We start from the raw sequence: 22,555 nt of genomic DNA, 5'->3' as shown, positions 1-22,555 counted from the left end.
TTCCGGGACTAAACATGGCAATGTTACTAGGTCCCCAACCCACAATCCCGGGTCGTGTTTGCGTTCACACAGAAGGCGTTCTGGCAATTTCCCGGGATCATCGCGCTGTGTGAAAGGGGCTTTAGAAGTGTGTAGAAAGTCGCAGTTATGGTTAGGGGGCGGGACTTTTCCTAAACATGCTCAAAGCGGTTGTCCAATCACGAAACACTGGTCCAGTCGACCAATCAGAGCACATTGTGCTTTTCGGAAGGAGGGGCTTCATAGAGACAGGATGTCAACAATGTCAAATACGTGAAAAATAATGTTTTTTTGAACATTCAAATATGAAAACCTATTCCAGTAGGCCCCAAACAACAAAATCAAAACTGTTTTAATAGGTCCCTTTAAGCATTGCATACTATCTGGATTTAAAGCTTGAGATGTTTGAGGTCATAGTTTATTGTCTGTATGATGTTTCCTGTTGCTCTGAGAGGGTCTCCTTTATCTGTCTACACAAGTCTTCTGTGTCAGCATGATTGTAGAAGAGGAAGACAACTGTGACCACTCACCGCCAGAAACAACATGCAGTACATCCCGAAGGAGGAGTGACCGGAGTAGAAGGACAGCCTGGTGCAACAGAACCGACGGAGGAAGGGCGGATCGGACAGACAAAACAACAGAGGGAGAGAGGAAAAAGAATCATTTTCACAGTTCATGCATCATTTAGGACAAAACGTTCATGGGTCATTCTTCACTTTAGGGGAACTTTTTTGTCAAATTATGTTTCAAGATGACGACTCGACGCCTGTGAAGAGACGACTCGACGCCTGTGAAGAGACGACTCGACGCCAGCGATGTTATGCCCTAGATTAATACATGATTAATTAACTGTATTTTTCTATGTACATTTCTGAAATGCACTTTCTGTAAAGCTGCTTTGAAACAATATGTATTGTGAAAAGCGCTATACAAAAAAAAAAAAAAAAAAAAAAAAATGATGTCAACTGTGTTAAAGGAGAACTCCGGTCAATTTTAACATTGAGCTCATTTTTTTGTAAATTTGGAGTGCTGTCAGTACAGAGAACAACGACAAAAATCGGTGTTGCCTACACCGAGTTATCCTCTTTTTAAAATTTGCACCCTGTTGACTTCAATGGGGCAAGTTTTAAACCTGCTTTTAGCCTCTTAACATCCTTGATGTGTCATTACAAGTGCACAGGTCATGTGAGTGATTCCTTCAGAGTGAACACGGGTGAATCTGACTGCAGTAGATGTGAAAGATATGAATAAAAGTGATGTTATTTCAGCCAGCGCACATACCTGTGTTTACATCCTGTTTTCGGCTGAAGTCCACAGTAGTCGACTGTCGAGTTCGGGCGCATGATCGTACGTACTAAACCTATGCGTGTGAACTCGACAATCGACTACTGTGGACTTCAGCCGAAAACAGGATGTAAATACAGGTATGTGCGCTGGCTGAAATAACATCATTTTTATTCATATCTTTCACATCTACTGCAGTCAGATTCACTGTGTTCACTCCGAAGGAATCACTCACATGACCTGTGCACTTGTAATGACACATCAAGGATGTTAAGAGGCTAAAAGCAGGTTTAAAACTTGCCCCATTGAAGTCAACAGGGTGCAAATTTTAAAAAGAGGATAACGGTGTAGGCAACACCGATTTTTGTCCTTGTTCTCTGTACTGACAGCACTCCAAATTTACAAAAAAATTAGCTCAATGTTAAAATTGACCGGAGTTCTCCTTTAAAACATTTATCACATGTCCATAATGGCCTTGACCTTCAAATGCATTTTGGTACGTGTGATGCCAATGACCTTTTTTATGTTTTGGAGAAAGAGCTTTATAACTCTTGGACTTGCAAGTTCATCAAATAACTTTTAATTTATAAAATAATGAAAAGAAGTGGACTTCTTAATTAAAATGCTAAAATACTGATCAGTTAGGTGATAATACTCAGAGCTAACAGTAAATCTCAGATTATTTAAATATAGTGATACATGATGTTAAAATATTTTGAAGGATTACAAACAGGGACATTAAAACCCGCCAAATGCGGGTGTATTTCAGCAGTGGCGTGTAACGCAGTCACTCCTACTAGACACTTTGACGGGTTGAATTGTATATATAATATACTTTTTCAATTGAAGTCTTTTAAAAAGGCATCTGAAATAATAAACTAAGTGCAATGTAGTGTTGTCAAAAATATAGATTTTTTTTAATACATATCGATACTGAAATATCTGAAACACTTCCAATACTAATTTTCAGCAGAATAGATAGACGATACCAGCTGTGCTTTCTCTCATCTCTCGGAGAGCGAGTGGCACGCAAACCTGTCTTTCCTCACTCACTCGTTTCATTTGTTGTTACAGGGCTTGAATCTTGGCGAGGGATTGCGCATATTGTGCATAATTCCCACAGATTTTGTGCTCAAACACCCAAAGTGCGGCACATAAAGCCCCCTCTCAGGACTAAACTGAGTTCTTTTGCTCTGCTCATTACGCTCAAACCGGCATTTTGACATTATTTTGTGTCTTGGTGAGTATTCATGTCGTAAACACAGTCAGTTATGTTTAAAGTAAACATAAACAGTTGAGAAAGAAAACACATGTGTTACAGTATAATAGGTCTTAAAGTGACAGCAGCCTAATATACCTGCTGCCGAATTATGAGATAAAATCAAAAATATCTATATGCCAGTTTTTCCCATGTCAAAATTGTGGCCAGTGAAAATGCAGAGTGGCTAGTAACTTCGGAAAATCACTAGCCACAGTGGCTGGTGAGCAAAAAAGTTAACGTCAAGCTCTGATTACAAATAATAATAATAATAATAATAATAATAAAATATTTCAATAATATTTTTAATTTTAAAAAGTTCCCCTAATTGACAAATCGCCCAGATAGAACTGAAATATTTTCTTAACACTGGTCATGCTTTGTGTTGCATGTATAATCAAATCTATTTATACTTCAAGCCTCTTGAGGAAATATGGCATTTTGAAAACTTTGGACTGCAAAGGTCACAGCATAAGAAAGCACAAATGTACTGGACAAACAGGAAGTGAAACAACAGGTGAACAGCAAAAATAAACAAATACAGGAAGTGAGGTTAGCAGTCTATGACCTCTGACACCGGCCCTTCCCGTTCCCAGCTTCTGTACCTGGATTCTGTCACGTTGCGAGGGCTTCCCGTGCAGTTTATCTCCAGCATGTAGCCGTTACACGCTTCTGGAGCACAAACCGCCATGAAGTTGGGCCGCAAGCGTCCGATGGTGTACTTGGCCATATCGGTCAGAGACTGGCTCACACACGCGCCGAACAGAAACGTCCCCACCACCTTGTAGAGCGCCACAGCGTACTGGTTAAAGTCTGAATTGGAGTAAAGCCGTTTGGTGTAGACCAGGTAGGCCTCTCCGGAAATGATCTGCAAGTGAGGAAACAATGAAGCATTTTAGGCTTAATTCTTCTAAGGGTTAGTCAGTTAGACATTTAACCCCAAGTATGAGCAATAGCAATAACGATGCATGAGTAAATATTGGTACATTGTAATAGTTCAGCATGGCGTATTGTTTTTTATATAACATTTTTAACTGTTATGTTAATCTATTTTGATTATTTTGTCAAGCACTTTGAATCCCCAGTGCGTAACTATCAAATGGTACATAAATAAACTTGCCTTAAGGTTCATTCTCAGTAATAAAACTAAATATATGAGTCTGTCGGATGTAGATGACTCATGTTTTGAATTGTACTCTGATGAATCATACTGAACTAATCACTATGTTCTCTCAGAACATGTGGCCACAATACAAAACCAACCTGCATCTTTTCATAATCAAATACAGCACCGAAATTTCACAATTACTACAACTGGTTGGTTCTCAAAAGTGCTTCAACAACAAATCCCTTTAGACAGTTTTGATGCTTCTTAAACAAACAGTTCACAGAAAAATGTGAACTATGAACAGTCACTATGAACTAAAGTCACATATGTCAAACCCATTAAAAGTAGTTCATACTGAATTGTGTGCTACAGTATATTCTGAATTCTGCTTCTGAATTCATATGATAGATTTGTGTGAAGAACAGACAGATATTTAAGTTGTTTTCAAACAAAAACTTCCCCATGGAAAATCACTTCCCCGTGAGCTTCATGAGAACCACAGTGAATCACTGAGTCAGTGAGTTAAAAGCATGAAACACATTAGTTTGATTCTTTTGGTCTTCTTTGGGTCCTTTTTGAAGCTTGACAGCCACAGTCACTATCCTCTTTTTCCAACATAACATTCCATGTTTTCCAATGGAAAAACATGCCTCTCGCTTATAAAAATACAATTCACTGGAGGCAGTAAAACACCAACAACTTTTATTCCTTTTCACACAAATTATGATTACAGTTGCAGATTATTGATTAATAAAGACGTATTTTCATGTGGTTCATTGCACAAAACTATGGCATGACCTCAAAACACTTTTACCATAGTGCATGATTTGTAAACTGATACATTTTGATGTTTGCATCACATAACCAGCTCAATATGTTTGGCTTTTCTGGTGTAGTAAATTTGCTCAGTAGCTCACCATTGCAAAGCGGAGGGCTCGGGTATGAGTCCTGTGAAACACGAGTCATGATAAAACAGCTCAAAGACTTGTAGAAACAAGCTAAAATTACATGGTTCCTGCACCAAATTCATTTTAGCTCACATTTGCTTTTGTTTACACTTAGGGGCTGTAAGCACTACACCATTTTCAACTAAAAAAGGAAAAATTGTATGTGTTTTGGCCGTTCATTTACATGACAACAGCGTTTTGAGGACCTGAAAACGCAAACTTTTGAAAACGGGTTTATGAAGATGGGTTTTATGAGAATGACACCATTATCGTCTCAGTATAAACTACAAAAACACAAATTTGTGAAAACGGTGTGTGGTAGATTTTTTTCTTCTTTCGCACCTGAAGTCTACCTGGTTCTCGTCTACAATCGTCGTCCCCGTTCAATAGTATTTATACTCCTCATCGACGTCGGCTGAGTCCCCTAACCCTAACTTGGTGCGCATAAGTACAACAACCAGCACTATTAAAAACATTAGCAGATTACCACGTTCAACTGTTTTGGGGAAAATCAAATGGACTTTTAGTGGCACACTAGACATTACACTTTAAGGGCCCTATCTTTAACTTGACTTTGTACACCGATGCATATATCATTCCTATTTTGCACCCTACGCACAGCGGACTTTTCCCTCCACAGACGCACGTCGGTAAATGGTTAAGGAATGAACTCGCGCTCCCGGGGGCAGTTCAGCGCAAAGAGGAGTCGTGTTCCGGCGCAAACGTTCCCTGGTGCTATTTTGCAGTTTCAGAAAACAATTCCGCCACTGACCAGGAAAAACCTAGTCTAAAGTCAGTGGCGCATTGCGCATGTCATTCAGATGCTATTTTAAGTGCGCATGCTTGGCCATAATCAATGTAGCGTGTGCACAACGCGCATACACTTTGCTTATCTCATCTACACACAGACTCAGCAGTTCTCATTTTTGCAAACCATACATTATTACAAGGAAAAATATTAACAAAGACACGAGGGAAATCATTGTTGTTTCCATGAAGATGTGAAAAAAATAGGCATAAATCTAGCTTACACATTTACCCAAATTATTATACGCCTGTTTAACCATGCTAATTAGGGTGGGTTTCTCCATCACCAATGTCACTTCTCTGTGTTTTACGGTCCTGACGAGAACGTCGGTCTCCTCGGCTGTGAACCGCTGCTTCCCGCCGTTATAATAGGAATCCGCCATGGAACAAGCGCGCCTGCTCTTAAAGGGAATGTGAGATGACGCTCTGATTGGCTTATTTCACGTTACGCCCAAACCACACCTATGAATAATGAAGCTACTTCAGACCAACCCATTTTAGATTTGCGTCGGGCGCAAGAGTCATTTATCCCGCCGTTATAATAGCAATAGCACCCTAGATCCGCCCACAAAGTTACTTGCGTTTCGCGTTTGATACTTGCGTTTCAGATCGTTAAAATAGGGCCCTAAAAGTGTCACAAACTGCGCAAGAAGCAACATACAATCATTTACCAGAAAGGATGCCACAGGCACATTTTTGCAATGAGTCAATTGCTTTAAGCGAGAAATGCCCCGCCCCTTTCCATAACCGCGAGTTTCAACACACTACTAACTAAAGTCCCTTTATTTTGCATATTCATTGGGCGGGAATGATTTAAATGGGGAATATTGTAACATGTTCATTCCCAGAAGAAACTCAAGACTACAATGGAGGGGTTTCAGGAAGTTCAGAAACAGTGACACTGATATAGAGAATAACTGGAGGGACTTTGTGCTTTGTATCTTTGCAGACCTTTTTCCATGTTCAAACAGCAACATTACAAACTAAAGAAAGCTGAAAATGTAAAAAGCATAATAGGACCCCTTTAAAGGTTTGCTCAGCTGTCTGATTGGTGGAGACTTACGATAATGATGGAGCAGGAAATGGTAACGGCCGCCATCATTTTGTGAGAGATGGTGTCTGGTCTGTAGGGGTAACGAATGGACTCGTCATCACAGTAAATGCCACGCTGGTACGGCCGGAACATGATGGTCATTATGATGAATGGCATCGACACTGAAACACAAACAACAGCGTTATTATTGGCCTCAGATGGCTGGCTCAGTAACACACATCAAACAAATCATCTAGCGCACGTCTTGTGTTGAATTTTCCATGGGAACAACAACAAAAAAATGCTTTTATAATAGGAAACAGATGACATTCAAGTTCATCAGTGCTTCTGCGAATCATGCAGGAAAAAAAAACTGAAAATCAACACAGATAGTGTACAACAGACTTTTCCACATCAAGAGATATTATTGACCAATCATAAATGTCAAACACATGTTGTGGATTCAGTAATGCTGGATAATCTTCCCCTTGCCATCCGGATACAGGAAGCCAGTGGGAATTATCGCCAGGGTCATGGCACCAGATGTCAGTATAACAGATGCCCACAACAGTATCTTGTAACCAGGAAAAGCACTGATTTATGTCTCCAACATGTGCAACTCCACTATTTTTTTTAATCAAAAGTCATGAGAACCAGGAGAGGGAATATTTATAACTCTGGTCATGTTTCTCAAAGCCTGAATATTCCACGCAGCTCTTTTCCCATCGGACAGCAAAGATGCCAATCAGTTTTATCAGGGACCGTCGAGGGAAAATAATCTTTGGATATTGAGGCAGAGTGAAATATATTTGCTTCATCATCAAGTTCATCAACATATTTTCTATTCCCACAGCAACGGTAACTTTCCCAAGATCAGGACCTTGGAGTCCAGTCATATTATATTACTTGAATCCACACACACATGGAAGCAGATGTACACGACCAAATGACAGGTTCAAAGCAGCCTTAGTCAGAACGAGTTTAAAGATGTGCTCCCAAAAGGACTAAAGGCTCCAAAATGTGGCGCTTAAAAGTATTTGGACACTTAAAAATTCGTGAATGTCATTGCATTAGATATATCAAACCAAATAGCATTTATGTTAAAGAAAATTAAAACATGCACACTTTAAGCAAAATGTATTCTTATTATACTATTTATTCATATAGCACAATTTTAAACACAAAGATAATTCCAAGTGCTTCACATAGGAATTATATAGCAAAGATGAGAGAAAAACATGTAAAAATTGTTAGAGAAAAGTCAGTTTTAAAATAATTTAAGAACATACAATTAATAAGAAAAAGACTAATTAAATATATTTATTTAAAAGATCTTTTTAACTTAAATGCTCAAACTTAAAGATTTAAATTCAAGTATATAATATTTAACATTTTAAGTTTACAAAAAATAAATAAAACTTTCTTTTGACATTTATCTAATGCAACACTGTATGTCAGAGTGCATTTTTTTTTTTTTTTTTTTTGGCAAATGCATGTTTGGCTTTTAATATATAATAATTATTTACGAAGCATTGTTACTACTGTAGGTCATCCATACATCATGTTCTATTTCCAGAAAGAAAAATCCCCATTTTAAGATCCAACAAGACATCCTGGGAAAGGTTTAAAATGTGTTGAGTAAGCATGCATTGTTTTCAGACACAAAGAATACAAGTTTTTTCTTGCACAAAAGGAAATGTCCATAAACCCAGATGGGCTGTAAAAGAAAAAAAAAAAAAAAGGCTTACATTCATTACATTGACACAATGGCACCAGCAACCACACACATTCTCACAATGATTTTGACTGTAAAGCTGTCTTTTAACGGATGCGAGGGGATGACAATGAGCTTTGGGGGTCGTCTGTTGGAAACTCATAAAACTTTAATTAGAACCTTACAGTGTCAATGAAGGCAGAGTTATAAGCTCAGCTACTGTTAACCTCCATGTCAACTGCCTACATCAGCAGCTGCCTTCAAACTTAATGTATGCATGCAAATAATTCCACATTAAATTACACAGAATGAACAAAATGGGTGGCTAACCGCACACTGATCCACTCAAGTCTGGAAAAGTCTACAAAAACATTTTGTTTTTTTTTTATAAATTGCATCGTGCAAAAAGTGCACGTGAGTTAAAAACAAATAGACACCAGCAAGCAAACGTTTCAGCACATTAAATTACACATAAATAAAAATCTGCTATTCTAAAAGAAATTAGACTTCCAAGCTGGCATATATGACATAAATATCTTAAAATTGTATCAAATAAATCAGTAACACTTTACAATAAAGTTCCATTAGTTAATCCATTAAAGGGTTAGTTCACCCAAAGATGGAAATTCTGTCTTTAATTTCTCACCCTCATGTCGTTCCAAAACCGTAATACTTTCGTTCATCTTCTGAACACAAATGAAGACCTTTCAGAGCTTTCTGTCCCTTCATTGACAGCTACGCAAATAATACTTTGATGCTTCAAAAAGTTCATAAAGAGATCGTAAAACTAATCCATTTGAATTGAGCGGCTTAGTCCAAATTTTCTGAAGAGACTACAGTAAAAGTTAAAGGAAAAGTTCACCTTTTGGAGTGAACTATCCCTTTAACTAACAATGAAAAATGCTGAAATTAAGATTAATCAATGCTTTAGAAGTATTTTTCATTTATAGTTCATACAGCTAATGTAGTTAACTAATGTTAACAAATGGAAGCTTTTTGTAAAGCGTTGCTAAGAAATCAAATGACGGCATGACTGAACTGTTATATTCAATTAATAATTTTACATTTCTCTCACTTCCACCAAATTGCATCATTTTTTTTCAATTAGCTTGTTGCAAAGCATTCTGGGATTGCATTCTCTGCAGCGGATTAGGTCTCTTAAAAAGCAACATAACTAGACTTTTAAAACGTGCGTAACATGCTTCCTAAGTTACTATTTGTGAGCAGAGCCACATTGTGACTCAGACTGATAACATTGTTATAAAAGGGTTGAACCTTTAGTTTCAGAAACGCAGCCCCTGATTTAAACAAGTTAAAGGTTACTTTACACGAGACTCGCAAATCATGTGTGTGAAGGACTGTCCTAAAGGAACACGACCGTCCACTATTACAGGACATTGAGAGCCTTGCGGATCATGAAGGCACGTTATCAGATCTCTCTCTGTATGTCAGACTGTAAAAACAACCTTCAACCTCCTTCCACTCAAAGCCTTTTCTCTCCCTTCCTTCTTCCATCGTTATCTGTCTTTTACAAATCTCCCTCTTCCTTCTTGTTTGAAGAGACCACATCATTTGGTTTTCCTCAGTTTAAAGACATTCATGTCATCTAGAGCAAAGCCGCCCACCAATATAGAAGATAACCAAGATGAAGTTCAGGAAACAGGTTTAAAAATAATCATCTTTGCAGCTCCATTTCGTCAAATTAAACACTTTAACCATAACATTTGAGTTTATGTGACAAAATATGCATTTATTTCAGATTGCATGATTGATAGCAAATCTCAACTTGTTTATATTATCGCATAATTTAAACTTAATTATCATTCAGGGATATAGTACCTGCATACATACAGTACTCACATAAAGCAATATATATAGCAAAATCTCAACTGCTTGATTGCTTGTATCATCATAATGTAAAATATATTTTCGCCCAGTTCTAATCTGCTAAATGCAACTATAAGGCATGAAAAAAAGACGTATAGTCCAAAATGCCGCCGCTAGAGTTCTTACTAGATCAAGAAAATATGATCATATAACACAAATTTTATCATCACTGCATTGGTTACCTATAAAGTCCCGTATTAATTACAAGGTATTGCTACTGACTTATAAAGCCCTAAACGGCTTAGCTCCAGTCTATTTAACGGATCTTCTATCGCCCTACAATCCATCGCGCTCTTTAAGATCACTAAATTCGAGGCGTTTGGTTATACCTAGGATATCCAGATCCACCAAAGGAGGGAGAGCATTTTCACATTTAGCTCCAAAACTCTGGAATAGTCTTCCGGATACTGTTCGTTGCTCAGACTCGCTCTCCCAGTTTAAAACTAGATTAAAGACGCATCTCTTCAGCCAGGCATTCATATAATATTTTTAATCTTACAGGTAAATCCGACCTCTAGTTCATAAACGCCAGAGGAGAACTGGTCCCCGACTGAGCCTGGGTTCTCCCAAGGTTTTTTTTTTTTTCTCCATAATGTCACCTGATGGAGTTTTAGGTCACCATTAGGTCACCTGATGGAGTTTTTTCGGTTCCTTGCCACTGTTGCCTTTGGCTTGCTCAGTTGGGGATATTTAATTTAATTAATCAATCAACAATACTATTGATCAGCATTACCAAACGTGGACGTTTTCCACTAGAAACAAACATTGATGTATTATTTTAATTTAACACTGTGAAGCTGCTTTGATACAATCTGTATTGTGAAAAGCGCTATATAAATAAACTTGACTTGACTTGACTTGAAAACGATATTCTAAGCACTAACATCATGATTTTCTGTAAAGCTGCTTTGAAACGGTGTGAGCAGCGCGATACAAATAAAAATTGAATGGAAAAGTTCTCAGCTCACAACAAATGTGTCACAGGTCTATTCTGAAAAACAGTAATAATAGTGAGCATATAGTTAGGTATTGTTGGGATAGCAAAACAAATATGCTTATCAACTTTAAGGGTTTGTTTGCTTCCAAATTCAACTCTCACCTGGTAAAAGCTAGACTAAGGGTGTGTTCACACTTGTAATTCGGTTCTCTTGATTCAGACCAAAAAAGAAAATAATACTGGTTCGCTTAGCATTCACCGCTCATTTAAGACCAAACCTAAAAATAAGCTTTTATAACATATATCTTTTGGTGAAACTTTTGGATTTCTTTTTTTTACTATAAACAATTGTAATACCATGTCATATAACAAACACAGTGTAAAATACTGTGTAATGAAGCAAAACATCTTGAGTTGTGTTTGTGAATGCTATTCTAGTAGACCATATTGCTATGTGTATTTACATTATAATGTGTTTTTTTACAACAAATTGTGAAATTGATGTTTGTACATTTGAATAAACATGAAGAATAACACGCAATGATCTTTGCCCAACATATGCACTTCTAGAGCAGCTCTGATATTTAGCATGAAGGGAACGGGAATGAAAGCAATACTTCACTGCAAAAATCTAGGGTCAGTTCTTCCTTTCGCATCCTGACGGTTAATGTATATCGAGGTGTCTTCGATCAGCACGCTCACTTTCGGCTTGTGCTGAATGCTGGTTTAACCTGAGGGATGTGAAACTCTCTCATGAGAAGATCACTGATGTGGTTTAGAGAACTGAGATGAGCATTTTCCACAGAGCAGATGAAGATCTCAAACTGATCTCGAGGCTGGGATTCGATGGAGAATTGCAGTCAGATGGCAGAGTTCAAGCGTTGGGGTTTTAATAAGAGTCCATGTGCAGGAACTTTCCGCTGGCAGAGGATCTGCCAACTCAGAGGAGGCGGATCGCAGCGTTCAGACTCTACAAGCTTCTCACCAGTTCAAGTAGTTAAACTACAAGGCAGTAAAAGTCGTTAAAAAAGTTGTGAAGTTACTGTACTATAAAAAAAGTTATCTACATTGAAGCTATGATAGTAGCAATAACCTTTTAATTGCTACTATCAGATTGCACAATTTATTTAAATAATCCATATTTACGTGGCCTAAAAACTATAAATACTCAATACAGTCAAGTAGGGCTGCAAAATGAATCGAAACCAAACCAAAATCGTGATATGGCTCAGTGCAACATCAAATCACAAAGTTGCTTTAACAGGCATTTGGGGACGCAAGACACGCCAACCACCTTCCCATACTTGTGTTAAAAAGCTCTTATCAACAGAAGAGAAGATACCAATTTGATTTAAAGGAACACCTTTTTGTGACTTTATCTTATTCACCGTATCCCCAAGAGTTAGATAAGGCCATACTAGGGCTGAACGATTAATCGCAAGAAAACCGCACGCGATTTGGCAAAGGCAATTATTTTATGCGCAGCTTGTCAGTGAAGTGGGGTTGATTGGTAGTAAATACTGCCCCGTTTGAACGCCAGAGGACACTCTCATGCAAACACGATAAATATGCCCTGCCGCAGAAGTACAATAATGCGCATCAGGAAATCCCTATCACTGTGGCTGAATAAACAGAAGATTGAAACGCTTTGATTATACATGACTTATAAATACACGACTGCCTTATTCTGTGTAAGAAGGCACATCATCTCACAGAAGGATGAGCTCAACTGTCGTTATGAATGAGTTTGGAGTAAATGCATGTTATTAAATGTTGTGTGTTGTTGGACAAGAGGTTCATCGATGCTTCTCATGTGTTTGACTCGTGTTGTTTTTTCAAATGCGCGTTATAAGTGACTCAAACTCACAGTGCTTTCAGATGGAGCAGCGTTTACAGAGCCGTACATCAATGACAAACTGCACATAAAAAAATAAATCGCAGCCTTTGCGCTTTTAAAATCGCGATAAGCCATCTCAATTTAAGTGCGATTACATGTAAAGTGCGATTAATCGTTCAGTGCTGGTCCATACATACCATTTTCATCTCCGTGCGAGCTGTAACTCTGTCTGACGCGCCCACCGCTAGCCTAGCTTAGCACCAAGACTGGAGGTAAACGGCTCCAGCTAGCATACTGCTCCCAATAAGTGACAAAATAAGTGATTTGCTCGCAGCACCTGAGAATCCCCGTGGTGAGAAGCAGAGAGTTCGCTCAGAGTTGGAGTAAATCACTCTGCAGAAGTAGCAGTGCTTCGTCTTCTGAATATAGTTCCCATGTATGTATACGGTAAGAAGATGGCTGTGTGTCATGTGACCTTGTTATTTGTACACGCTGTGACTATACAAATCACAACATGTAACTAGGAAAATGTTGTCGTTATTTTGTCACTTATTGGGAGCAGTATGCTAGCTGGAGCCGTTTACCTCCAGTCTTTGTGCTAAGCTAGGCTAGCGGTGGGTGCGTCAGACAGAGTTACGGCACGCACGGAGATGAGAAGGGTGTGTATGGACTTATCTAACTCTGGAGGATACGGTGAATAAGATAAAGTCCCAAAAAGTCGGCGTGTTCTTTTAAGCACATCATACATCATGATAATACTTTTTTAGACGATGTAAAACCATCTAAAATATCTTAAAATATGCAAATGGTACAATGATATATAACATACTGCCATCTCATGTCATGCTAACACCATAGTACATTTGTAATGCCATTTATTTTTTATTAATTTGAATTTTATTAATGGTTTCGAAATGTCCAGCATGTTATATTTGATGGAGCACACCAGCAGAATGAGGCCATGATGGTAAACAGAACGTGCAAAAGAGCCGGAGTGCTTCAAAAATGTCAACAAATGATAACATTCAGCTTACAGTAGTATCTTTGTAGCATCAGGAAATGTCTGTCTAGTACAGAAAGACAAGCTCAACAGGTGTCTCACTTCATTTGTGTGTGTGTGTGTGTTTAATGTCACCTGAAATAAACTTGCACCAGATGGGATCTTTTCTGGAATTTTCTTCTAAACTAGTTTGTGAGAGAATTGTGTTCCAGCTTTGACTAAATGTGCTTCAAATATTGACATGACTTTAAACCACATGTCCTTGTGTTGCATTCAAATACTGTTAACCGTTTATGCAGTACAGCATTAAATATGAATATAAATTCATATTAAATATGCATTTAACAACAAAACAAAAACAAAACAAAATGCGGAACAGGGACTTATGTAAACGCTGTTGACTGATGACTCAAATATCATATTTCATCTCATATTTTTTTGGATCAGTTACTAAAAAAGAAACGGACTAACCTGCTAAAATGAATTGAACTTGCTTGCTCAGTTGTAAGCGTAAAATACAATTCAAAACCATCAAAAATTGTGTAGCTAAAAGCGTTTGCATTCACATGCATAGAGTTACACTGATTTCTACGCAACATTCGTATCAATAAATCCGATTTGAGGGTTAGGACTGGGTTCATTTCTCTCTGGTTTTAGGGCTAGGTTATGGTAAGCGTTAGGATAGTTTGATGGGAATACTGATCCAGGAACACATCCCACTGGACTAAAACAAACTGTGCCAGAAGACATGTATAAAACACACCTCACATGTCTTTTCAGTGAGAACATGCTGCTATGATTTTGGGATCTAAAATGCTTTACATAAAGTGGATGATTTTTTAGATTGGTTTTAACTTTCCTTAGTTGTGTTAGATGACCTTCAACATGCAACACTCATTAAATAACTACTGAATGATTACATATAAGCGCAACACTTTAGTGTAAAACATATTCAGATTACCTATGTATCAAGCGGCAACCTCCCCGTCTCTCTTTTGAAACCAACACGGAAGTGAGTTAAACTGCAATTCGTTGACTGGCCGCTTGAGGCTGGTGTCAAAAGTGAGTCAAATCTGTATCTCCCCCATGTTAAAATGCCACATTTTACAGCAGAAAAAAAAACGTGTTTACAGCCTGGTGTCTGTATATGGCTTTGGTCTATACAGCTAATTTTGCCCTTCATGACAACTGTGAGGGGGGTGAATTTTTTTATAACTCATCCGTTTAAATTATATTAAGCCTTCAAATTTCTGCATAATTAAGGGTGTCCACTTTTGAGTGACAGGTGGATTCCCGCTGCTGTGGTCATTAGTCATCATTAGCCGTTTGTCTGCTGTCTGTTAGCCGTCACGTTACCTCAGCTAATTGTCTGACTGTAAAAATAAATAAATCTGGGAGTGACGCGCTAAGATGGCGAAGGTCGGCCACGCCCACTTTAGGCTTCAGAAACCTACGGGTGACGACACGGACACTACGTCCATATTTTTTTACAGTCTATGCTATGTATACACTAGTATAGTGTATATTATCAGTAAGATGTGTTAATGTTTTTGAAAGGAGCCTCTTATGCTCGCCAAGCCTGCATTTATTTGATCAGATTTGATTTGTTTTCTATTGTAATATATTGTAAAAATGTAATTTATTCCTGTGATCATAGCTGGATTTGCAGCACCTTCAGAAATCATTCTAATATGCTGATTTGCTGCTCAAGAAACATTTATTATTATTATTTTCAACGTTGAAAATGCTGCCTCATATTTTTATAGAAATATTTTGTAGCAGTATAAATGTCTTTACTGTCACTTTTGGTCAATTTAATGCATCCTTGCTGAATAAAAGTATTAATTTCTTTACAAAAACAAACAAAAGAAATCTTACTTGCGACAAACTTTTGAACGTTAGTGTACAATGGGGCACTGAGGTTGCAATGCCAAGCATTTCTGTAAATAGTTTCTGGCCAAAAAGTTCTTGTTTGTTATTTCTGCATGTCTATTAATGGAAACCCTCCATCCAACTCCTGTAGGGGATTTTATCAAAACACTCTCAAACTGTTAATAAATGAATCCAAATGCCACTCAAAAGAAACGCCTCCACAATCACAAGAAAGCTTGAGAACAGCTTGTTTCTTATTCATCGCGATGGTTTGTCCGAAGCAAGGTCACGGAGGCGTTGAGTTTCTGCCAATCCCGACATCTCAGATTCCTCCCCGAAGAGCCGGACTCACGCACAGCTCTGGCCTTATAGTGGATCGACTGCATGGCAGGCATATTTTGAAGTTATTACAGTGCCGAGTGATCGGGAGCTGCGCCAAAGGATCGTTTGTCTTTGCGCTCGCATTGGATCCCAACTCACGGAATAAGAAGAGCTATTGTCTCCGGGGGCCTGTCGCAATGTCATCTGGCTCTCACGTTTCAATCAGGATGAAACTGGATAAAATAAACAGGCAAGAATTCACAATTGGACACAGTTTGCTATCCTTGTGGCCTTTGACTCTGTTCTGTGTTTCCCATGGCCAGAGAAATTTGAAATTATACATGTTATTGGTCTTCTCAAACTCTGCAATGCCAAAATACACATCATATCACAATAATGTCAGTGTTTAACACCAGCCAAGGAGAAACTTACAAAGACAGCTGGTCAGGTCTCAGATTTGACAGAAAATCTCATTTTGTTTCACAATCGCAGAATGTGGCAACATTCAGCCAAAAAAATTAAGATTTGGTTTTACAGTGATGGAAAACGAAGTACATAAGCGAGAGAGAAAGTGCTGCTGCCGCTCTGGAAAGATAAAGTGACACGACAACATTTGAAGGAATGTTGGCTGAGACAGAGGTGATAAAAATCTTTTGTGGGAGATTGCAAAAGATGATGAGCCATGACTGAAAAAACCTCTTGCATCAGCTTCTAACTTGCTTAGAGAAGTGACATTTATTGACTCATCATTTTGGCATGACTTAGTTTAATAAACTTTAATAAACCATTTTTGTTCGGCTATTCAGCAAGAATGTATTGATCAAGAGTGATAATGTTACAACATATTTCAAATAAATGCTGTTCTTTTGAACTTTCTATTCATTAAAGAATCATGAAAAAATGCATCATGGTTTCCACAAAAATATGAAGCAGCACATCTGATTTTTAAAATCTATAATAATCAGAAATGTTTCTTGAGCAGCAAATCTGCATATTAGAATGATTTCTGAAGGATCATGTGACACTGAAGACTGGAGTAATGATGCTGAAAACTCAGCTTTGCATCACAAGAATAAATTCATATTCAATATTACTGTTTTACTGTATAAATGCAGCCTTGGTGAGCAGAAGAGACTTCTCTGAAAAACTTTTTAAAAATCCTACCGACCCCAAACGTTTAAGCAGTAGTGTGTCAGGTACTACTATATATTCACTATAGAAAATCTCCAAAATTATACTAATTTCCATGACTTTTCCATGCTTGTACTGTAAATAACAATTTCAAATCAGATATTAACAGGTTTTTCTATGATAATCTCTACCCCGAATCTCAAACCACTGAGTTACGAGCTCGTCGTGTGCATGTGAAATCTAGATGTCTCTCTAGACTGGAATCAGTGTCATTTTCACACGAAACTGCTGACACTGACCACAGAGAATATCATACAGTCTCTGCATAATATCAAAACAAACGTGATGGCGGAACGCACATCCAATAGATCACACACTTACAGAGGAAAATGACCACGCAAAACTCGTTCACATTTCAAGGGTGTGAAGGGTGGTTTCTAGGGTGTTGCTAAGGTGTTGCATATTTTAAATGCAGTTGCTAGGGAACTTCTACAAAGTTCTGGGTGGCTGCTACACTGCAAAAAAAAAAAAAAAAAAAAAAAAAAAAAAAATCTTAGTACACTCTAAAAAATGCTGGGTTGTTTCAACCCATGTTTGGGTCAAATATGGACAAACCCAACCATTGGTTTAATTTTTTTTTTTAATACAATTTTTAACCTCATATTTAACCCAAACATGGGTTGAAAACCCCCCCAAAATTTTAGAGTGTAATTTTGGGTCTTGTTTTTCATTACAAATATCAAACAAATTAAGATGCATTTACTTGAGAAGCAATGAGCAATGTATCCAAATTCAGTTTGTTTTTGCTTAAAACAAGAACAAATATCTCCCAATGGGGTCAGAAAAATAATATTGTTTCCCTTTTAAATTAGGTTTATTTTTCTGACCCCATTGGCACATATTTTCTCTTGCTTTAAGCATTTAGTGACTTATTTTTTTTCAGAAAACAAGCATATTTCCCAGAGGCTAGCATATTTTTCCAACTGTTTTCAATGGGAGCGCCGTGTTTTTAAAGCACTGAGGCACTGAGCGTCGATTTCATGCTGTACGCTCAGTTTTTTCCAGTTGCTGAGTGTTAAATAATGTTCAGCTCTGGGCAAAATGCAATGCTCATCACTGAAACTTTTTACCCAGCCATCCAATCATAGTGAAGGAGAGGCGGGACAAATACCACTCCGACATCCTGCTCGTACAACATAACAAACAACAGCAACAAGCTCATCTCTTCATCCAAAACCAGTGCGTTACATTGTGTCGACATTTTTATATTCAGAAACAAACTATTTGCAAAATTAGATACTAGTAACTGTTCCGCGGATATTCCGTACATATCTTAAGTCTGATCTCTCAGTACAGTAACAGCACAACTTTTCTCAATAAAATGTGTGATTTGAGGGATCATTTTTATACTTGATCCGGGACTAAATATTGCCCAGGATTGACATTTGTGACCCTGGACCACAAAACCAGTCATATGGGTGAATTTTTTTGAAATTGAGATTTATACATCATCTGAAAGTTGAATAAATAAGCTTTTCATTGATGTATTGTTTGTTAGGATAGGACAATATTTGTCCGAGATACAACTATTGAACATCTGGAATCTGAGGGTGCAAAACAATTGAGAAAATCTCCTTTAAAGTTGTCCATTTATGTTGGCGATTGTGCTGCATTCACTCACAAAAATAAATGTTTTATATATTTACGATAGGAAATTTACAAAATATCTTCATGGAACACGATCTTTACATAATATCCTAATGTTTTTTGGCATAAAAGAAAAATCGATAATTTTAACCCATACAATGTATTGTTGGCTATTGCCACAAATATACCTGTGCGACTCGAGACTGGTTTTGTGATCCAGGGTCACATTTGACGCACAGTAAAATGAAAAAACTAAGGACTTTCTTTTTCATTGAAAGACAACAGCAAGAGATGACAAGAAAGGGTCCAAAAGAATGAACCAACTAATTCAGAGGAAATGACAGAAAAAGACAGAACAGAACATACTTTGAACAGTTAAGTCAGTTCACTCAGATTGATAAAGGCCATGTCAAATGTGCTGCCCTCAGCATCACAAATACTGACACAGTGTTTAAACTGTAAGATGATGAAACATCAGAAGGAGTCGACGAGTATGTATGGAAATAACATTAGAGGAACTCTTTAGCCAGAAATAAATGAATGTCCGGTCAAGTGCAGACTGTGAGGAAGCACACTGAAAAGATGATAACCTCACAATATTTAACAGAAAAGCAGAAGGAAGAGCAGAAGTCAACACTCTTATCATACACTATAGGAACTCTGATGTCTATTTGCTATTTTTATTAGTAGTTAAAAAAAAAACACTAAAAAAAACAGACTTGCATTAAATAAAGATCCTGAGACATATCTAGAAACCATGCATTTGAGCAAAATATGAGGCCAATTTCTTTAGTTCTTTAAGTTTATGCATATTTTACTACACAGAAATTGTGTCTTTATTTAGCATTTAATGGATCCACAAGGTTTTATTCACGTGTGCATGCTTTGAAACTTCCCACTTTTGTGAAAATGCACAAATCGTAAGCACTTCTCAGTGAACTTTAGAAGCTAAGAGGGTAAATCAGTGCATCACTCCTCCTTAAAGGTTGAGTGACTGACAAACACTCTTCAAAGACTCTGCACCAATGACAGAGGAGGATTTTAAAAGGGGTCACTAAACAACAAACATCTTTCAGTGGCCCTGGAGGAATATTTGCTGTTTTGCAGCTGTTGTCATTCAGGAGGAAGTAGACAAGCTGGTCAGAAGACCGTGAGGCTGTGACCCCGAGATGGACACTTCAGCACAGGTTAAAGGGTAACTCTCACTCTCACTCAACAACTCTGCAGTATGTGTCCGCCGGCATTTTGACAGTCAAAAATAGTCGATCTCCGAATGTGAATGAACTGACTCTGAATTTTAGTATTGCTTCTCATATGAGGATCATTTTTCAAATACAAGGTCAATATTGATTTTCACTAACGACAAAACAACAAATTATCTGTGAATTTATATGGAACTAAGCTTTAGGAGCTTTCCATCTTTACTCTCCTCCCTGTTACGTTGCATTCGGAGATCGATTATTTTTGACTGTCAAAATGCCGGCGGATACAGCTACAGTGAGTTGTTCAAAACCTTTCTTTTTAGTAAACTCTGTGTACACAAACAATGTTCTCAATGCTGGAGTTCATGTGTAGAGTCCCTGGTGATACTTCCAGCAAAGTTTCATGTTGTGTCGAGCCTTCTTAGTGTTTTAAAAATAGTGATTTTTGATGCTATCATTGAAGTCACATTCAAAAGGCAATTTGACTGAAAACGAAAATATAGTAAAACTTAAAATTGGCGTTTCCATTCTAATTATGCTTTTAAACAAAAGTTTGCCTCGGGTAGATTAACAAAAAGACCCTAGGTTTCATTTTGCCGAGAGTTACCCTTTAAGTTTAAATATTAAACGTCTGCGGATTAAAAGAGAGAGGACTGAATGAAATATGCTAACAGAGGAAATTGTTCAGGATTACAGCAGAAGGACTATTAAAGAAAGCATTTTATAGAAATCACGTTCACAAATAGCAAACATTGAATGTAGCAAACATTAAATATTAAACGTCTTAAACGCAGACGTTTAAATATTAAACGTCTGCTAATTAAAAGAGAGAGGATTGAATGAAATATGCTAACAGAGGAAATTGTTCAGGATTACAGCAGAAGGACTATTAAAGAAAGCATTTTATAGAAATCACGTTCACAAATAGCAAACATTGAATGTATATTTAATTATAGCTAATTAAATATATACTATCATTCAAAAATTTGAGATCAGTACGATTTATTTATTTGATTGACAGAAGTCTCTTCTGCACACCAATGTTGAAAACAGTTGTGCTGCTTAATATTTTTGTTGAAACCATGATATATCTGTATTTTTTCAAGATTCTTTGATGAATAGAAAGTTCAAACGCATTTATTTGGAATATACATTTTGGGAACATTATAAATGTCTTTCAGCAAAATGTTCAGGTTTTCCAATGAGGATTAAGCTCTGCCTTTTCCATTCCTTGGAAAAGGCACATATCAAAAAAAAGAAAATTATAATAATTCAATTTATTACATTTCCACATTGGTAATATTAAGCTCCACGGCTCTTCATCAGACCATAATTAAAACATAAAAAAGAAAAAAGAAACATTATATAACCACAAATTCTTTCAAATTAAACCACATGACTCAAATTAACCAAGCACCAGACCTATACAAACACCAGATCCACCTTGAAAAAGAAAAAAAAAAGTTCCAATCCTTTGTTCCAATCAAAGTTCCACAAATAACTTTCTATCCTCTAGTTCTTTAGAACACCAGCAACACACCAGCGCTTTAAAGAACCCAGAAACCAGAACACTGATCTGAAGAGCCAGCAATAAATCATCGAGATCCTCTCTGAGATCATTCAGGTGTACGGTATTCTAGCGCTCCGTTACAAAACCAGCTCCGTTTTCTTGCTTGCTATGACGTATTAAAACTGCTGTTTACGTAGGTTTGCTCATAGGTTTTGGATGTACAAGTTCCACTCAAACAGTTCCACTCAAATGAACCTTTCAGTTCTTGATCTAGTGTGTGTGTGTGTGTGTGTGTGTGTGTGTGTGTGTGTGTGTGTGTGTGTGTGTGTGTGTGTGTGTGAGAGTGAAAGTGTGTGAGTGAGTAAAAGTGTGTGAGTGAGTAATACTCAGAGGTATGTGCTCATAGAAATGGCAGTTAAACCTGAAACATCTAATCCACACAGACGAGACCACCTCCCTTTTCTTTCTTTCTTTCTTTCTTTCTTTCTTTCTTTCTTTCTTTCTTTCTTTCTTTCTTTCTCTTTCTTTTTTCTTTCTTTCTTTCTTTTTCTTTTTTCTCTGTCTTTCTTTCTTTCTTTTTTTCTCTTTCTTTCTTTCTTTTCTTTCTCTTTCTTTTTTCTTTCTTTTTCTTTTTTCTCTTTCTTTCTTTCTTTCTTTCTTTCTTTCTTTCTTTCTTTCTTTCTTTCTTTCTTTCTTTTTTTCTCTTTCTTTCTTTCTTTCTTTCTTTCTTTCTTTCTTTCTTTCTTTCTTTCTCTTTCTTTCTTTCTTTCTTTCTCTTTCTTATCTCCAAATATCTCTTCTCCTGCTCTCTTTTGATCCCTCGTTCTGTCGGTCCTGTGGTTTGTGGTTTTGTTTCATGCATTCTGAGTGTTCAGCAGAGTGAGGACAGACCAGATAATCTGATTCATTCATTCCTCAGTCCACTAAACCTGACACAGCTTAAGCTGGTAAAGCAGTTTTCTCGTGGGGAGTATGTCACATTTGTGAGATACAACCACATCATAAAATTAAAATAAATAACTATCAAGATGCAATATTTTAT

The 22,555-nt window shown here is 37.3% G+C and overlaps 1 protein-coding gene across 1 annotated transcript in view; it reads right to left on the bottom strand.

Annotated features, from left to right (window-relative positions):
* plpp2a (phospholipid phosphatase 2a) overlaps window positions 1-22,555 on the bottom strand; it is a 37,316-nt gene that overhangs the window by 2,961 nt on the left and 11,800 nt on the right. Inside the window, exons 2-4 of the mRNA XM_079876849.1 lie at window positions 6,486-6,637; window positions 3,166-3,428; window positions 549-606 (exon numbers count right to left, since the gene is read on the bottom strand). Of these exons, the coding sequence (XP_079732975.1) occupies window positions 549-606; window positions 3,166-3,428; window positions 6,486-6,637 (473 nt within the window). The remainder of the gene's footprint in view (window positions 1-548; window positions 607-3,165; window positions 3,429-6,485; window positions 6,638-22,555) is intronic.

This window comes from Squalius cephalus, assembly GCF_949319135.1.
Source record: "Squalius cephalus genome assembly, chromosome: 7".
In the NCBI taxonomy this organism is placed as follows: Eukaryota; Metazoa; Chordata; class Actinopteri; order Cypriniformes; family Leuciscidae; genus Squalius; species Squalius cephalus.
This window is presented reverse-complemented; position numbering and strand designations above follow the sequence as displayed.